The sequence below is a fragment of the Balaenoptera borealis genome, assembly GCF_965194805.1.
Source record: "Balaenoptera borealis genome assembly, chromosome: 8".
NCBI classification, from domain to species: domain Eukaryota; kingdom Metazoa; phylum Chordata; class Mammalia; order Artiodactyla; family Balaenopteridae; genus Balaenoptera; species Balaenoptera borealis.
In genome coordinates this window covers 112,351,964-112,370,501 of record NC_138865.1, presented here as the reverse complement: position 1 = coordinate 112,370,501, position 18,538 = coordinate 112,351,964, and the positions used below count along the sequence as shown (strand labels likewise).

The window sequence follows — 18,538 nt, the reverse complement described above, 5'->3', positions numbered from 1 at the left end:
CGCAGTGAGTCCCATACAGGATAAACCCAAGGAGAAACATGCCGAGACACATAGTAATCTAACTGGCAAAAATTAAAGACAAAGAAAAATTATTGAAAGCAGCAGGGGAAAAATGACAAATAACATACAAGGGAACTCCCATAAGGTTAACAGCTGATTTCTCAGCAGAAACTGTACAAGCCAGAAGGGAGTGGCATGATATATTTAGAGTGATGAAAGGGAAGAAACTACAACCAAGATTACTCTACCCTGCAAGGATCTCATTCAGATTCGATGGAGAAATCAAAAGCTTTACAGACAAGCAAAAGCTAAAAGAGTTCAGCACCACCAAACCAGCTCTACAACAAATGCTAAAGGAACTTCTCTAAGTGGGAAACACAAGAGAAGAAAAGGACCTACAAAAAAAAACCCAAAACAATTAAGAAAATGGTCATAGGAACATACATATCGATAATTACCTGAAACATGAATGGATTAAATGCTCCAACCACAAGACACAGGCTTGCTGAATGGATACAAAAACAAGACCCATCTATATACTGTCTACAAGAGACCCACTTCAGACCTAGGGACACATACAGACTGAAAGTGAGGGGATGGAAAAAGATATTCCATGCAAATGGAAATCAAAAGAAAGCTGGAGTAGCAGTACTCATATCAGATAAAATAGACTTTAAAATAAAGAATGTTACAAGAGACAAGGAAGGACACTACCTAATGATCAAGGAATCAATCCAAGAAGAAGATATAACAATTATAAATATATATGCACCCAACATAGGAGCACCTCAGTACATAAGGCAACTGCTAACAGCTGTAAAAGAGGAAATCGACAGTAACACAGTAATAGTGGGGGACTTTAACACCTCACTTACACCAATGGACAGATCATCCAAAATGAAAATAAATAAGGAAACACAAGCTTTAAATGACACAATAGACCAGATAGATTTAATTGATATTTATAGGACATTCCATCCTAAAACAGCAGATTACACTTTCTTCTCAAGTGCACACAGAACATTCTCCAGGATAGATCACATCTTGGGTCACAAATCAAGCCTCAGTAAATTTAAGAAAATTGAAATCATATCAAGCATCTTTTCTGACCACAACGCTATGAGATTAGAAATGAATTACAGGGAAAAAAACGTAAAAAACACAAACACAAGGAGGCTAAACAATACGTTACTAAATAACCAAGAGACCACTGAAGAAATCAAAGAGGAAATCAAAAAATACCTAGACACAAATGACAATGAAAACACGACGATCCAAAACCTATGGGATGCAGCAAAAGCAGTTCTAAGAGGGAAGTTTATAGCTACATAAGCCTGCCTCAAGAAACAAGAAAAATCTCAAATAAATAATCTAACCTTACACCTAAAGGAACTAGAGAAAGAAGAACAAACAAAACCTAAAGTTAGCAGAAGGAAAGAAATAAAGATCAGAACAGAAATAAATGACATAGAACCAAAGAAAACAATAGCAAAGATCAATAAAACTAAAAGCTGGTTCTTTGAGAAGATAAACAAAATTGATAAACCGTTAGCCAGGCTCATCAAGAAAAAGAGGGAGAGGACTCAAATCAATAAAATTAGAAATGAAAAAGGAGAAGTTACAACAGACACTGCAGAAATACAAAACATCCTAAGAGACTACTACCAGCAACTCTATGCCAATAAAATGGACAACCTGGAAGAAATAGACAAATTCTTAGAAAGGTATAACCTTCCAAGACTGAACCAGGAAGAAACAGAAAATATGAACAGACCAATCACAAGTAATTAAATTGAAACTGTGATTAAAAATCTTCCAGCAAACAAAAGTCCAGGACCAGATGGCTTCACAGGTGAATTCTGTCAGACATTTAGGGAAGAGCTAACACCCATCCTTCTCAAACTCTTCCAAAAAACTGCAGAGGAAGGAACACTCCCAAACTCATTCTATGAGGCCACCATCACCCTGATACCAAAACCAGACAAAGATACTACAGAACAAGAAAATTACAGACCAATATCACTGATGAATATAGATGCAAAAATCCTCAACAAAATACTAGCAAACAGAATCCAACAACACATTAAAAGGATCATACGCCACGATCAAGTGGGATTTATCCCAGGGATGCAAGGATTCTTCAATATACGCAAATCAATCCATGTGATGCACCATATTAACAAATTGAAGACTAAAAACCATATGATCTGGGCTTCCCTGCTGGCGCAGTGGTTGAGAATCTGCCTGCCAATGCAGGGGACACAGGTTCAAGCCCTGGTTTGGGAAGATCCCACATGCCACGGAGCAACTAGGCCCGTGAGCCACAATTACTGAGCCTGCGCGTCTGGAGCCTGTGCTCTGCAACAAGAGAGGCCGCGAAAGTGAGAGGCCTGCGCACCGCAATGAAGAGTGGCCCCCACTTGCCACAACTAGAGAAAGCCCTCACACAGAAACGAAGACCGAACACAACGAAAAATAAAAATAAATAAATAAGCCTACACCTTAAAAAAAAAAAAATCTAGGAGGGTTATTGAGCCTAAATATGAAAAAAAAAACCCATATGATCATCTCAATAGATGCAGAAAACGCTTTTGACAAAATTCAACCCCCATTTATGATAAAAACTCTCCAGAAAGTGGGCATAGAGGGAACCTACCTCAACATAATAAAGGCCATATGCGACAAACCCACAGCAAACATCATTCTCAATGGTGAAAAACTGAAAGCATTTCCTCTAAGATCAGGAGCACGACAAGGATGTCCACTCTCACCGCTATTATTCAACATAGTTTTGGAAGTCCTAGCCACGGCAATCAGAGAAGAAAAAGACATAAAAGAATACAAATTGGAAAAGAAGAAGTAAAACTGTCACTGTTTGCAGATGACATGATACTATACATAGAGAATCCTAAAGATGCCACCAGAAAACTACTAGAGCTAATCAATGAATTTGGTAAAGTTGCAGGATACAAAATTAATGCACAGAAATCTCTTGCATTCCTATACACTAATGATGAAAAATCTGAAAGAGAAATTAAGGAAACACTCCCACTTACCATTGCAACAAAAAGAATAAAATACCTAGGAATAAACCTACCTAGGGAGACAAAAGACCTGTATGCAGAAAACTATAAGACACTGATGACAGAAATTAAAGATGATACCAACAGATGGAGAGATATACCATGCTCTTGGATTGGAAGAATCAATATTGTGAAAATGATTATACTGCCCAAAGCAATCTACAGATTCAGTGCAATCCTTATTAAATTACCAATGGCATTTTTTGCGGAACTAGAACAAAAAAATCTTAAAATTTGTATGGAGGCACAAAAGACCCCGAATAGCCAAAGCAGTCTTGAGGGAAAAAAACGGAGCTGGAGGAATCAGACTCCCTGACTTCAGACGATACTACAAAGCTACAGTAATCAAGACAATATGGTACTGGCACAAAAACAGAAACATAGATCAATGGAACAAGATAGAAAGCCCGAAGATAAACCCACGTACCTATGGTCAACTAATCTATGACAAAGGAGGCAAGGATATACAATGGAGAAAAGACAGTCTTTTCAATAAGTGATGCTGGGAAAACTGGACAGCTACATGTAAAAGAATGAAATTAGAACACTCCCTAACACCATACACAAAAATAAACTCAAAATGGATTAGAGACCTAATTTTAAGAGCGGACACTATAAAACTCTTAGAGGAAAACATAGGAAGAACACTCTTTGACATAAATCACAGCAAGATCTTTTTTGATCCACCTCCTAGAATAATGGAAATAAAAACAAAAATAAAGAAATGGGACCTAATGAAACTTCAAAGCTTTTGCACAGCAAAGGGAACCATAAACAAGATGAAAAGACAGCGGAGATTAACCAAGATGGCGGAGTAGAAGGACGTGCTGTCACTCCCTCTTGCGAGAGCACCAGAATCACAACTGGCTGCTGGACAATCATTGAGAGGAAGACCCTGGACTTCACCAAGGAGGATACCCCACGTCCAAGGACAGAGGAGAAGCCACAGTGAGACGGTAGGAGGGGTGCAATCAGAGTAAAATCAAACCCCATAACTGCTGGGTGGGTGACTCACAGACTGGCGAACACTTATACCACAGAAGTCCACCCACTGGAGTAAAGGTTCTGAGCCCCACGTCAGGCTTCCCAACCTGGGGGTCAGGCAACGGGAGGAGGAATTCCTAGAGAATCAGACTTTGAAGCCTAGTGGGAATTGGATTGCAGGACTTTGACGGGACTGGGGGAAACAGAGACCCCACTCTTGGAGGGCACACACAAAGTAATGTGTGCATCAGGACCCAGGGGAAGGAGCAGTGAGCCTGGGGGAGACTGAACCAGACCTACCTGCTGGTGTTGGGGGGTCTCCTGCAGAGGCGAGTGGTGGCTCTGTTTCACCGTGGGGATAAGGACACTGGCAGCAGAGGTTCTGGGAAGTTCTCCTTGGCGTGAGCCCTCCCAGAGTCTGCCATTAACCCCACCAAAGAGCACGGGTAGGCTCCAGTGTTGGGTTGCCTCAGGCAAAACAGCCAACAGGGAGGGAACCCAGCCCCACCCATCAACAGTCAAGTGGATTAAGGTTTTACTGAGCTCTGACCGCCACAGCAACAGGGAGGGAACCCAGCCCCACCCATCAACAGTCAAGTGGATTAAGGTGTTACTGAGCTCTGACCGCCACAGCAACAGTCAGCTCTACCCACCACCAGAGCCTCCCATCAAGCCTCTTAGATAACCTCAACCACCAGAGGGCAGACAACAGAAGCAAGAAAAACTATAATCCTGCAGCCTGTGGACCAAAAACCACAGTTACAGAAAGATAGAGAAGATGAAAAGGCAGAGGGCTATGTACCAGATGAAGGAACAAGAAAAAACCCCAGAAAAACAACTAAATGAAGTGGAGATAGGCAACCTTCCAGAAAAAGAATTCAGAATAATGATAGTGAAGATGATCCAGGACCTTGGAATAAGAATGGAGGCAAAGATTGAGAAGATGCAAGAAATGATTAACAAAGACCTAGAAGAATTAAAGAACAAACAAACAGAGATGACCAATACAATAACTGAAATGAAAACTACACTAGAAGGAATCAATAGCAGAATAACTGAGGCAGAAGAACGGATAAGTGACCTGGAAGACAGAATGATGGAATTCACTGCTGCGGAACAGAATAAAGAAAAAAGAATGAAAAGAAATGAAGACAGAATGATGGAATTCACTGCTGCGGAACAGAATAAAGAAAAAAGAATGAAAAGAAATGAAGACAGCCTAAGAGACCTCTGGGACAACATTAAACGCAACAACATTCGCATTATAGGGGTCCCAGAAGGAGAAGAGAGAGAGAAAGGACCAGAGAAAATATTTGAAGAGATTATAGTCGAAAACTTCCCTAACATGGGAAAGGAAATAGCCACCCAAGTCCAGGAAGCGCAGAGAGTCCCATACAGGATAAACCCAAGGAGAAACACGCCGAGACACATAGTAATCAAAGTGGCAAAAATTAAAGACAAAGAAAAATTATTGAAAGCAGCAAGGGAAAAACAACAAATAACATACAAGGGAACTCCCATAAGGTTAACAGCTGATTTCTCAGCAGAAACTCTGCAAGCCAGAAGGGAGTGGCATGATATACTTAAAGTGATGAAAGGGAAGAACCTACAACCAAGATTACTCTACCCGGCAAGGATCTCATTTAGATTTGATGGAGAAATCAAAAGCTTTACAGACAAGCAAAAGCTAAGAGAATTCAGCACCACCAAACCAGCTCTACAACAAATGCTAAAGGAACTTCTCTAAGTGGGAAACACAAGAGAAGAAAAGGACCTACAAAAACAAACCCAAACCAATTAAGAAAATGGTCATAGGGACATACATATCGATAATTACCTTAAACGTGAATGGATTAAATGCCCCAACCAAAAGACATAGACTGGCTGAATGGATACAAAAACAGGACCCATATATATGCTGTCTACAAGAGACCCACTTTAGACTTAGGGACACATACAGACTGAAAGTGAGGGGATGGAAAAAGATATTCCATGCAAATGGAAATCAAAAGAAAGCTGGAGTAGCTATACTCATATCAGATAAAATAGACTTTAAAATAAAGAATGTTACAAGAGACAAGGAAGGACACTACATAATGATCCAGGGATCAATCCAAGAAGAAGATATAACAATTATAAATATATATGCACCCAACATAGGAGCACCTCAATACATAAGGCAACTGCTAACAGCTATAAAAGAGGAAATCGACAGTAACACAATAATAGTGGGGGACTTTAACACCTCACTTACACCAATGGACAGATCATCCAAAATGAAAATAAATAAGGAAACAGAAGCTTTAAATGACACAATAGACCAGATAGATTTAATTGATATATATCGGACATTCCATCCCAAAACAGCAGATTACACGTTCTTCTCAAGTGCGCACGGAACATTCTCCAAGATAGATCACATCTTGGGTCACAAATCAAGCCTCAGTAAATTTAAGAAAATTGAAATCATATCAAGCATCTTTTCTGACCACAACGCTATGAGATTAGAAATGAATTACAGGGAAAAAAACGTAAAAAGGACAAACACATGGAGGCTAAACAATACGTTACTAAATAACCAAGAGATCACTGAAGAAATCAAAGAGGAAATAAAAAAATACCTAGAGACAAATGACAATGAAAACACGACGACCCAAAACCTATGGGATGCAGCAAAAGCAGCTCTAAGAGGGAAGTTTATAGCTATACAAGCCTACCTAAAGAAACAAGAAAAAGCTCAAGTAAACAATCTAACCTTGCACTTAAAGAAACTAGAGAAAGAAGAACAAACAAAACCCAAAGTTAGCAGAAGGAAAGAAATCATAAAGATCAGAGCAGAAATAAATGAAATAGAAACAAAGAAAACAATAGCAAAGATCAATAAAACTAAAAGTTGGTTCTTTGAGAAGATAAACAAAATTGATAAGCCATTAGCCAGACTCATCAAGAAAAAGAGGGAGAGGACTCAAATCAATAAAATCAGAAATGAAAAAGGAGAAGTTACAACAGACACCGCAGAAATACAAAGCATCCTAAGAGACTACTACAAGCAACTTTATGCCAATAAAATGGACAACCTGGAAGAAATGGACAAATTCTTAGAAAGGTATAACCTTCCAAGACTGAACCAGGAAGAAATAGAAAATATGAACAGACCAATCACAAGTAATGAAATTGAAACTGTGATTAAAAATCTTCCAACAAACAAAAGTCCAGGACCAGATGGCTTCACAGGTGAATTCTATCAAACATTTAGAGAAGAGCTAACACCCATCCTTCTCAAACTCTTCCAAAAAATTGCAGAGGAAGGAACACTCCCAAACTCATTCTATGAGGCCACCATCACCCTGATACCAAAACCAGACAAAGACACTACAAAAAAAGAAAATTACAGACCAATATCACTGATGAATATAGATGCAAAAATCCTCAACAAAATACTAGCAAACAGGATCCAACAACACATTAAAAGGATCATACACCACGATCAAGTGGGATTTATCCCAGGGATGCAAGGATTCTTCAATATACGCAAATCAATCAATGTGATACACCATATTAACAAATTGAAGAAGAAAAACCATATGATCATCTCAATAGATGCAGAAAAAGCTTTTGACAAAATTCAACACCCATTTCTGATAAAAACTCTCCAGAAAGTGGGCATAGAGGGAACCTACCTCAACATTATAAAGGCCATATATGAAAAACCCACAGCAAACATCATTCTCAATGGTGAAAAACTGAAAGCATTTCCTCTAAGATCAGGAACGAGACAAGGATGTCCACTCTCACCACTATTATTCAACATAGTTTTGGAAGTCCTAGCCACGGCAATCAGAGAAGAAAAAGAAATAAAAGGAATACAAATTGGAAAAGAAGAAGTAAAACTGTCACTGTTTGCGGATGACATGATACTATACACAGAGAATCCTAAAACTGCCACCAGAAAACTGCTAGAGCTAATTAATGAATATGGTAAAGTTGCAGGATACAAAATTAATGCACAGAAATCTCTTGCATTCCTATACACTAATGATGAAAAATCTGAAAGAGAAATTATGGAAACACTCCCATTTACCATTGCAACAAAAAGAATAAAATACCTAGGAATAAACCTACCTAGGGAGACAAAAGACTTGTATGCAGAAAACTATAAGACACTGATGAAAGAAATTAAAGATGATACCAACAGATGGAGAGATATACCATGTTCTTGGATTGGAAGAATCAACATTGTGAAAATGAGTATACTACCCAAAGCAATCTACAGATTCAATGCAATCCCTATCAAATTACCAATGGCATTTTTTACGGAGCTAGAACAAATCATCTTAAAATTTGTATGGAGACACAAAAGACCCCGAATAGGCAAAGCAGTCTTGAGGCAAAAAAATGGAGCTGGAGGAATCAGACTCCCTGACTTCAGACTATACTACAAAGCTACAGTAATTAAGACAATATGGTACTGGCACAAAAACAGAAACATAGATCAATGGAACAAGATAGAAAGCCCAGACATTAACCCACGCACCTATGGTCAACTAATCTATGACAAAGGAGGCAAAGATATACAATGGAGAAAAGACAGTCTCTTCAATAAGTGGTGCTGGGAAAACTGGACAGCTACATGTAAAAGAATGAAATTAGAATACTCCCTAACACCATACACAAAAATAAACTCAAAATGGATTAGAGACCTAAATATAAGACCGGACACTATAAAACTCTTAGAGGAAAACATAGGAAGAACACTCTTTGACATAAATCACAGCAAGATCTTTTTTGATCCACCTCCTAGAGTAATGGAAATAAAAACAAAAATAAACAAATGGGACCTAATGAAACTTCAAAGCTTTTGCACAGCAAAGGAAACCATAAACAAGACGAAAAGACAACCCTCAGAATGGGAGAAAATATTTGCAAATGAATCAACGGACAAAGGATTAATCTCCAAAATATATAAACAGCTCATTCAGCTCAATATCAAAGAAACAAACACCCCAATCCAAAAATGGGCAGAAGACCTAAATAGACATTTCTCCAAAGAAGACATACAGATGGCCACGAAGCACATGAAAAGATGCTCAACATCACTAATTATTAGAGAAATGCAAATCAAAACTACAATGAGGTATCACCTCACTCCTGTTAGAATGGGCATCATCAGAAAATCTACAAACAACAAATGCTGGAGAGGGTGTGGTGAAAAGGGAACCCTCTTGCACTGTTGGTGGGAATGTAAATTGATACAGCCACTATGGAGAACAATATGGAGGTTCCTTAAAAAACTAAAAATAGAATTACCATATGACCCAGCAATCCCACTACTGGGCATATACCCAGAGAAAACCGTAATTCAAAAAGACACATGCACCCGAATGTTCATTGCAGCACTATTTACAATAGCCAGGTCATGGAAGCAACCTAAATGCCCATCAACAGACGAATGGATAAAGAAGATGTGGTACATATATACAATGGAATATTACTCAGCCATAAAAAGGAACGAAATTGAGTCATTTGTTGAGAAGTGGATGGATCTAGAGACTGTCATACAGAGTGAAGTAAGTCAGAAAGAGAAAAACAAATATCGTATATTAATGCATGTATGCGGAACCTAGAAAAATGGTACAGATGAGCCAGTTTGCAGGGCAGAAGTTGAGACACAGATGTAGAGAATGGACATATGGACACCAAGGGGGGGAAACTGCGGTGGGGTGGGGATGGTGGTGTGCTGAATTGGGCGATTGGGATTGACATGTATACACTGATGTGTATAAAACTGATGCCTAATAAGAACCTGCAGTATAAAAAAACAAACAAAACAACTAATACTAAACTTTCATTGGGTTATTTGTATGGAAACATGTTAATATAAATGTTTCAGACATTACATGAAATTTCTAAAAATCTTATATTTGTATTTGTATGGAAATATGTATGGAAATATGTTAATATAAATGTTTCAGACATTACATGAAATTTCTAAAAATCATATTTGTATGTGTATGGAAATATGTATGGAAATATGTTAATATAAATGTTTCAGACATTACATGAAATTTCTAAAAATCTTATATTTGTACTTGTATGGAAATATGTATGGAAATATGTTAATATAAATGTTTCAGACATTAAAAAAAAAAAAAAAAAAAAAAAAAAGATGAAAAGACAGCCGTCAGAATGGGAGAAAATATTTGCAAATGGATCAACGGATAAAGGATTAATCTCCAAAATATATAAAGAGCTCATGCAACTCAATATTAAAGAAACAACCCAATCCAAAAATGGGCAGAAGACGTAAATAGACATTTCTCCAAAGAAGACATACAGATGGCCAAGAAGCACATGAAAAGCTGCTCAACATCACTAATTATTAGAGAAATGCAAATCATAACTACAATGAGGTATCACCTCACACCACTTAGAATGGGCATCATCAGAAAATCTACAAACAACAAATGCTGGAGTGGGTGTGGAGAAAAGGGAACCCTCTTGCACTGTTGGTGGGAGTGTAAATTGATACCGCCACTGTGGAGACCAGTATGGAGGTTCCTTAAAAAGCTAAAAATAGAATTACCATATGACCCAGCAATCCCAGTACTGGGCATATACCTAGAGAAAACCATAATTCAAAAAGACACATGCACCCCAATGTTCATTGCAGCAGTATTTACAATAGCCAGGTCATGGAAACAACCTAAATGCCCATCGACAGACAAATGGTTAAAGAAGATGTGGTACATATATACAATGGAATATTACTCAGCCATAAAAAGGAATGAAATTGGGTCATTTGTTGAGACGTGGATGGATCTAAAGACTGTCATACAGAGTGAAGTTAAGTCAGAAAGAGAAAAACAAATATCGTATATTAACGCATATATGTGGAACCTAGAAAAATGGTACAGATGAACCGGTTTGCAGGGCAGAAATAGAGACACAGATGTAGAGAACAAACGTATTTACACCGAGGGGGGAAGGCGGCGGGGGTGGTGGTGGTGGTGTGCTGAATTGGGCGATTGGGATTGACATGTATACACTGTTGTGTATGAAATTGATGACTAATAACCTGCTGTATAAAAAAATAAATAAAATTCAAAAATTAAAAAAAACAAAACTAATACTAAACTTTTTTGGGGTTATTTGTATGGAAATATGTTAATATAAATGTTTCAGACATTGCATGAAATTCCTAAAAATCTTATATGTTCTGGTATAATGTTATAAGTCATATTTCTAGTTATTATTTTAAAATGTATATCTCAGAAATAACTAAAAAAAATTAAAAAATAAAAATAAAAATAACTGATTAGCTCTTCCTAATGCAACCTCTCACTAGGGATCCATGGAGACATAAAAAGGATAAAAACTTGCAATAAATTTGGAAACTAGTGTCTCTAGTTAACCTATTCGGTAATCTGAAATGAGTTTCTACTTATCGTAAGGATAATGGAAATAGATTTAAAACTGGAATTACTAGTTCATTCTTGTAATGTAGTGTCTGAAAATTTTGGGTAGGAAAACCTTTTGCTTTTTTACTCATTGTCTTAACATCTGGTACAGAAATGCAAATCTTTTACTCATTAATTCCACTTACAGAAATTTGCCTTTTACTCATATCACATAACTATTCAAGTTTATTAGTATGAAGATGTTTATTGCAGCATTTTTATGACAGGGAAAAACTGGAAGCAATATGATTGTCCATCAGGAGGGGATTGGTTAAGTAAATTGGTTCATTATATACTACACTGTACACAGTAAATACTGATGTAATTCTATATGCATTAAAGAAACCTGATATATTATTAAACTAAAACAGCATGTTACAGAATATTATATATAGTTTGATCACATTTATGTAAAATAATAGATAAACTGACATATGTTTAAATATATAGAGAAAATGCATTTTCAATGGGGGTTATTTCTGGGAACTAGAAAGGAAAAGCAGTAAGGTGTTTTCTATTTCTTGCTTTATACACTGTATAGTATTTTTGTTTTCTAAGAGACATGTTTTCAAAACTGAAAAAGAGGGACTTCCATGGTGGCGCAGTGGTTAAGAATCCGCCTGCCACTGCAGGCAACATGGGTTCGAGCCCTGGTCTGGGAAGATCCCACATGCCGCCGAGCAACTAAGCTCGTACACCACAACTACTGAGCCCGTGCACCTAGGGCACGTGCTCCGCAACAAAGAGAAGCCACCGCAGTGAGAAACCTGTGCACCGCAATGAAAAGTAGCCCCCGCTCACCGCAACTAGAGAAAGCCCATGCACAGCAACAAAGTCCCAATGCAGCCATAAATAAATAAATAAGTAAATAAATAAATAAATTTATTTATTTGTTTGTTTATTTTAAAAGAAATTGAAAAATAAAGAAAAACATAAGGTCTCTGTGACAGATTGTTTGTAAAAGTCATTCCCTTCCCCATATCCATGCCCATGAGTCATCCCCCTCTCACACTGACGCTGGGCTTGGCCATGAGATTTGTTTTACCTGATGGGACGGTGCAAACATGATGGAAAGACTTGAAAAGAAAAATGCATATCTGAGCTGCCCTCCCTTTTGCTGCTGTTGGGATCCTTGCAACCACCTCATGTAAATGGACCCAAGCTAGCCTGTTAGATGAGAAACATCTGACCCAGCACCTTAGCCGCCAGCCAGGCTAAACATTCAGGGGAGACCATCCGCTACTAGCTGTCCACAGTTGCATGAGTGAGATAAGAAGTGTTCCATGCTGTAATCAATGAATATTTATTATTCCTTTATAACACAAATGGCTTTTGAGAGTACAACGCTCTCAAGATTTCATTGACTCTGTTTGATTCAGGTTAGCTTCCATGTACCAATAGCCATGGCCACAGTATTTCGAGACACTCCCCTCTCTCACTTCTAGACTCTTTTACAGGTAACCTTGAGCTTATCAAGCTTCTACAAGACAGCCAAATCCTTAGATTCTTTCCCCAGATGTATTTTGTCCCCCTGAAAGAATGTACTTGGCACCGCTTTCATAAATTTCTTCACAGGCTTTAATGAAGAGGTTTTGCCCTGGGGATGAGACTGTCTAGGTGCTGTTCATAGCTAGCATGTCTCAGCTGGGTCTTTTACATTTATGCATTAGAAATTGTTGTATTTGTCAATCTTGAAAGTTCTGGAATTTGTGGATTTCCTCTTTTCCTTTTCAGCCCTGCTCGCAGCTAGTTTTTTTGAGTTCATCTCTTTCTCATATTTTGTTACGTGTGCCTAGTAGCATACTGTTTCCTGGCTTATTTGTATAAATCCACAAGTTCATTAGTCACATTATCTACTTTCCAAGTTATTGCAGGCAAATGCAGTTTTGCCACTGTATTATATGACAGCTTTCAGTAACAGTTACTTGACACTCAGTCTCAATGCCAGTGTCACATAATGTATTTCTTAGGACAATAACCTAGTCCTGGTACCGGTTTCTGTACTAGCTTTTGCTGTAATAACTCTACTGGCTGCTGTAATAACTCCAAAATTTTAGTACCTTACTATAGTAGAGATTTATTTCCGGCTCCCATTTTAGCTACAAGTTGTCTGCAGTTCTGAGGCTCCATTAAATGTGCCTTCTGTGTTCCAGGCTGAGGAGCAGCCCTATCTTGGTCTTAGGTCAGAGGGAAAAGTAAAAATGCTGAACCATGTAATACCTCTTAAATCTTCTTCTCAGACATGTGGTAAATAACTTATATTTCATCGGCCAAAGCAAGTTAAATGGCCAGGCCCAAGGACAAGGATATATAGTTTCACTTATAGGGAGGGGGTAGAATAGTTGAGAACAATACCACCTGCACATCCACTTCTAGATTTATTCCCTAAAGCAATGTTTTTCCAAGTGCTGAGTTCTTAGCTGAAGACAAACATGTGGAAGTTATCAGTATATAAGTGAGTATGAATAAGAGCACCCAGAAAGAAGGGAGATTGTGCTAGAAACCTCATGGGAGAGGCATCTACAGAGGAGCCTACAAAGGAGCTGTCAGAGGTAGGAGAGAAGAACAGGAAAGAATGTGTACTGGACCCCCGTAATAGAACTATTTCTGCTCTAAAAAATGTACCTTTTTTTTTTTTTTAAGGAAAGCCTGAATGCAAGTGCTTTAAATCCGTCCAGTTTGTATCATCATAAGACTCAATTTCCAAGTAGCATACGAGTTTTAAAATTAATGTATGTTTACTTGTCATTACAGAGATTTGCCACAATATGGGCAGAAGCAGTGGCAGTCTTATTTTGGAAGAACTTTTGATGTTTACACCAAACTCTGGAAGTTCCAGCAGCAGCACCGGTAAAGGATTTTTACAGTTAAAGGAGAGTGAGGGTCCATTTTTTATTAGTAACAGTTTTGACTAATATATACCGCCGCAGTGCTTTTTATCTCTTCGTGTATCTTAATATATTTCATCTTTGTGACCCAAATGAAAACAAACTGATTTTTCCCTGTTTATTTAAGGTTGTCAAATGTAAATACTATTTGATTTTTAAAGACAATATTATCTGAAATGGTGCAGATTAACTCTAACATGGATAGGCAGATTCATGGTTTCATCCTAAAAATAGATGTTGTTTTTTGGGCAGAGCTATTTGGCAGGGGGGTGTTGCTTCTAATTTTCATGCATGTAGCTCAAAGAAGTTTGTTTTTATATTTCAACTTACTTTAAATAGACATAAATGCTTTTTGAATTTAATTGAATGATTATGTTGAACTCTCATGAAAAATTCATGAATTTCAATTTATGTATTCAAAATTTCATGATGAATTGGGTGGTACTTTATCCTATTAAATTAACAGATTTGGTTATTTTTTGAAATTTATAGTCTCTTATTTCTATTTTCTTATTTCCTATGTACAACAGACAAGTCTTGGATAATCGGTATGGCTTGAAGCGGTGGCAAATAGGGGAAATTGCTTCTAAGATTGGGCAGCTCTACTACCATTATTAGTAAGTGAATTGCAAATGGAAAACATAAAGCATTGTTCTGATTTAAACACAGCATGCAGAAGTATGCATCGATACATACCTGGTAGGAGGGAAAACTGAGGAGTTACAAATGAAATCCTAAAAGTTCAGATCATATTGATCAAGACAGCATTTTTAAATGACCTTCCATAATCAAAGTGACATTATTTGCTTCAGAGGCTCACCTTCCACACAGTTCGTTTGGTCAGACTCATTTGTAAACTTAAAGGAGTATGATCTTGGTTTTAGATCAAAGATAAATACTAAATGAATTATATGGTTCTTAATGGCTTCACCTGAATCTTGATACTGTACAAGGACATATCATAACTGGTATGTTTGAAGGAGTGGTTTTCAGGAGGATACCTTAAAGCTCATCCTCATATATGTCTAAAAGGTTACATGAAGTCAATAAAGATACTTTAGACTCTATCCTTAGAGCAATATCATCTATATAGTCCCACCCATGAGTCAAGGAAAGAAGAGAGCTCCTTTTAGGATCTAAATCTCTCATTATCATTAAGTGATACCAGGTGTTTCATAAAAAGGCTTGGACCATTTGTAGTTCAATAGGCCAGAAAATTCCTTCCTTTCCCTGTCTTTTGGCATGCCACCCAGATTCCCATCATTAAAATCACCTTCCCTGGTAGAATATTTTCTTAAGAAATCCCTTGTAACACTACAAATGTTATTGTATGTCAACTAGACTCTGATTAAAAAAACAAACTAGAAATGTTAAACAGAAAATCCAACTCACCAGCATCCTATGAAGATTAATATGGATTAGTCCATTTCTGAGTCCTCTGAGAAAAAACTAAAGAAATGAGCCAAAGGGCAAATTACTATATGAATTTGGGGAAGGTCATGAAAGACCTGGTCCCAGGTGGAAAGATTTAACTGAGTGGAAGGCTGTTTGGAGAGGCCCTTCGAAGAATGAGGATAATGCGTACTCTGGGTTGCCATCAAAAAAGGCTTGGGAGCAGCGGGGAGGTGTTTTTTTTTTATTATCGTTACTATTCTTTTTATATATTTTAAGGGTGATATGATTATTGCTTTGCTGATTCAAATTTAGGATAGTCATTCCCATCCCCTGGAGTAGAGGAAGAGAGGAATAATGGAACAAGTATTTATCATGGTGAAGAGTTTGAGATCCTGTCAAATGTAAAGAGTTTCTTTTTCTTCTCACAGCCTGCGCACATCTGAGACCAGCTATCTGAATGAGGCTTTCTCCTTCTATTCTGCAATCAGACAGAGATCATATTATTCTCAAGTCAATAAAGAGGACAGGTATGCACCTACCATTTTCAGAAAGAAGAAGATAAAGCACTCAGCATTTTTAGTCTGTGGAAATTATGCAGAAAATCACACATTTTTTTATAACTTTAATTCATTTAATGGGCTGTATTGAGTACCTGCTATATACTAGACCTTCTTAAGCATATGGAGATGTGTTACCTAAAAACAATAAATATTACAGATGTTGTAACAGATGTCACAGTACCAGGGTAGAGTCAGAGCACAAAGGAAGGGTGGATTATTTCTTTATGAGAGATTGGGGTCACACAGAGTTTCATAGAAAAGAAACAACTCCAAAATGAGGCTTAGCTGATACCTTTGTTCTGTTTAGCCTGTGTCATCTTAGTTCGTATACATTCAAAACCCTGTTGACAACTGTCATACAGGACTAAAGAAAAGGCTGTAATGCTGTTTGAATTTTCTTTTATAAATCCAATACCATTTTGCAGTTGTGTAGCTCCACTGTTAGGGAAAAAAAAGAAATCATGTAGAAGTTATTCAACCCCAATAGTAATCTGTTGAGCACTTATTATGTATCTGGCAGCGTGGTCAATGCTAGGGTGAGAGAAGGAAAATGAAAAGAAGCCGGACAAGTGTACTCTTTCCCTTTTAATATTTATTTATTTTTATTTCTTTATTTTCTTTATTTTTTTGGCTGTGTCAGATCTTAGTTTCAGCACGCGGGATCTTCATTGAGGCAAGCGGGATCTTTCACTGTGGTGCGCGGGCTCTTCTTGTGGCACGCGGGCTTCTCTCTAGTTGTGGCATGCGGGTTCCAGGGCGTGTGGGCTCTGTAATTGTGGTGTGTGGGCTCCAGAGCACATGGGCTCTGTAGTTCACAGTATGCGGGCTCTCTTGTTGAGACGCATGAGCTCAGTAGTTGTGGCACGGGCTCAGTTGCCGCACGGCATGTGGGATCTTAGTTCCCCAGACCAGGGATCGAACCCGTGTCCCCTGCATTGGAAGGTGGATTCTTTACCACTGGACTACAGGGAAATCCCTCTCTTTTCCTTTTAGATGATTACCTTTTCATGGGTGTCCCAGACATATTTGGAGTACAGGTAGATTCCAGATGAGAAAGTAATTATTGAAGAAATCAGGGATCTGCTGGAGAATCTTTATTGCTAGCATTCCAGGAATTGTTGGAATATCTGAAAGCTCTTTCTACTCTCAGCAACAGAACTCACAGTTGTTATGTAAGTGGAAAGATTATATTCTCTTAGGAATAGAAGAAAACATAGTTTTTACCTATTTTTCTGGAGAACACTTTGTGGTTGGCTACCATAAGCTTTCCAGCTAAATAGCAACATTTTGGGGAAAGTCCCACTCTTGTAAATCCCCTTCATTCCCTTGCAAATCTTGTTCAAACTTGTCTAGAGGAGTTTGCTTGAAACAAGTAAGGTGTGTGGATGCCGAAGTCTACATTTTTCCCCCAAGTCTTTTTGGCCTTACTTCCTCCTTCTATCAGGAGGTTCCATCAATTACTATCCTTTCAGATTTTCTTATGGTTTGCTTCAGATACTTTCACCATAGATGTCTTTCCTCCAACTCCCCCTTTTTTTGCGTTCATGTTGTACAATTTGTCTGAATTCTTGGTGAGATAAATTATATCCCTAAAAAAATGCAAAAGGGCTATGTAACACTTTATGAGTATGAAAAATACATGTAAGCAAAGAACTATTTTAAGCAATAGTAAAATACCTTATATAATTCACTTTTCTGCATTTTCTAATTTGCCAAAAGGGAAATTGGCCTTAGGTCCCTTGGCTTAAAACCCAACAGTCTGACTTACTAAAATCATTTGCTACCCTAATAGCAAACACCACATATGAATTGTTTTCCTGTGCTGCCTCCTAGAGCAGGGTAGACGAACAGAGGTGGGATTATTTGGAACCAGGATGACAAAATCTCTTGCCTTAGGCCACTAACTTAGCATCAAAGGACAGTCCAGTCTGTGAAATCTTGACCTTGTTCCCTGTACCTTAGGAAGGATTTTGTTCAGTTGGTAAGTTGTTTGTTTCTCAGTTCATCAAGGGCAAGGGGGCCAGTCAAGGTAGCAGTTGGCAGCAGCTGCTAAAATTAACAGCTGGTAGATTAAAACTGAGTAAGAAAGTATTCCACGATTTCACAGTAGCTTTAAAAAGCAAAAATCTCTCCTCCAAAGGCCAGGTTCTCTCTGCATTGTCTCAGTACCT

General features: G+C 37.9%; 1 protein-coding gene across 8 annotated transcripts in view; it reads left to right on the top strand.

Moving 5' to 3' along the window:
* The window catches only part of SCAI (suppressor of cancer cell invasion), a 145,432-nt gene that overhangs the window by 80,587 nt on the left and 46,307 nt on the right, over positions 1-18,538 (top strand). For all 8 annotated transcript variants that reach the window (XR_014247770.1, XM_082403271.1, XM_082403277.1 and 5 more), the window contains 3 exons: positions 14,279-14,374; positions 14,943-15,029; positions 16,236-16,334. Coding sequence is in view for 7 of the 8 variants with exons in the window: in XM_082403271.1 (XP_082259397.1) it covers positions 14,279-14,374; positions 14,943-15,029; positions 16,236-16,334 (282 nt within the window). In the remaining variant the exon portion in view is untranslated. The remainder of the gene's footprint in view (positions 1-14,278; positions 14,375-14,942; positions 15,030-16,235; positions 16,335-18,538) is intronic.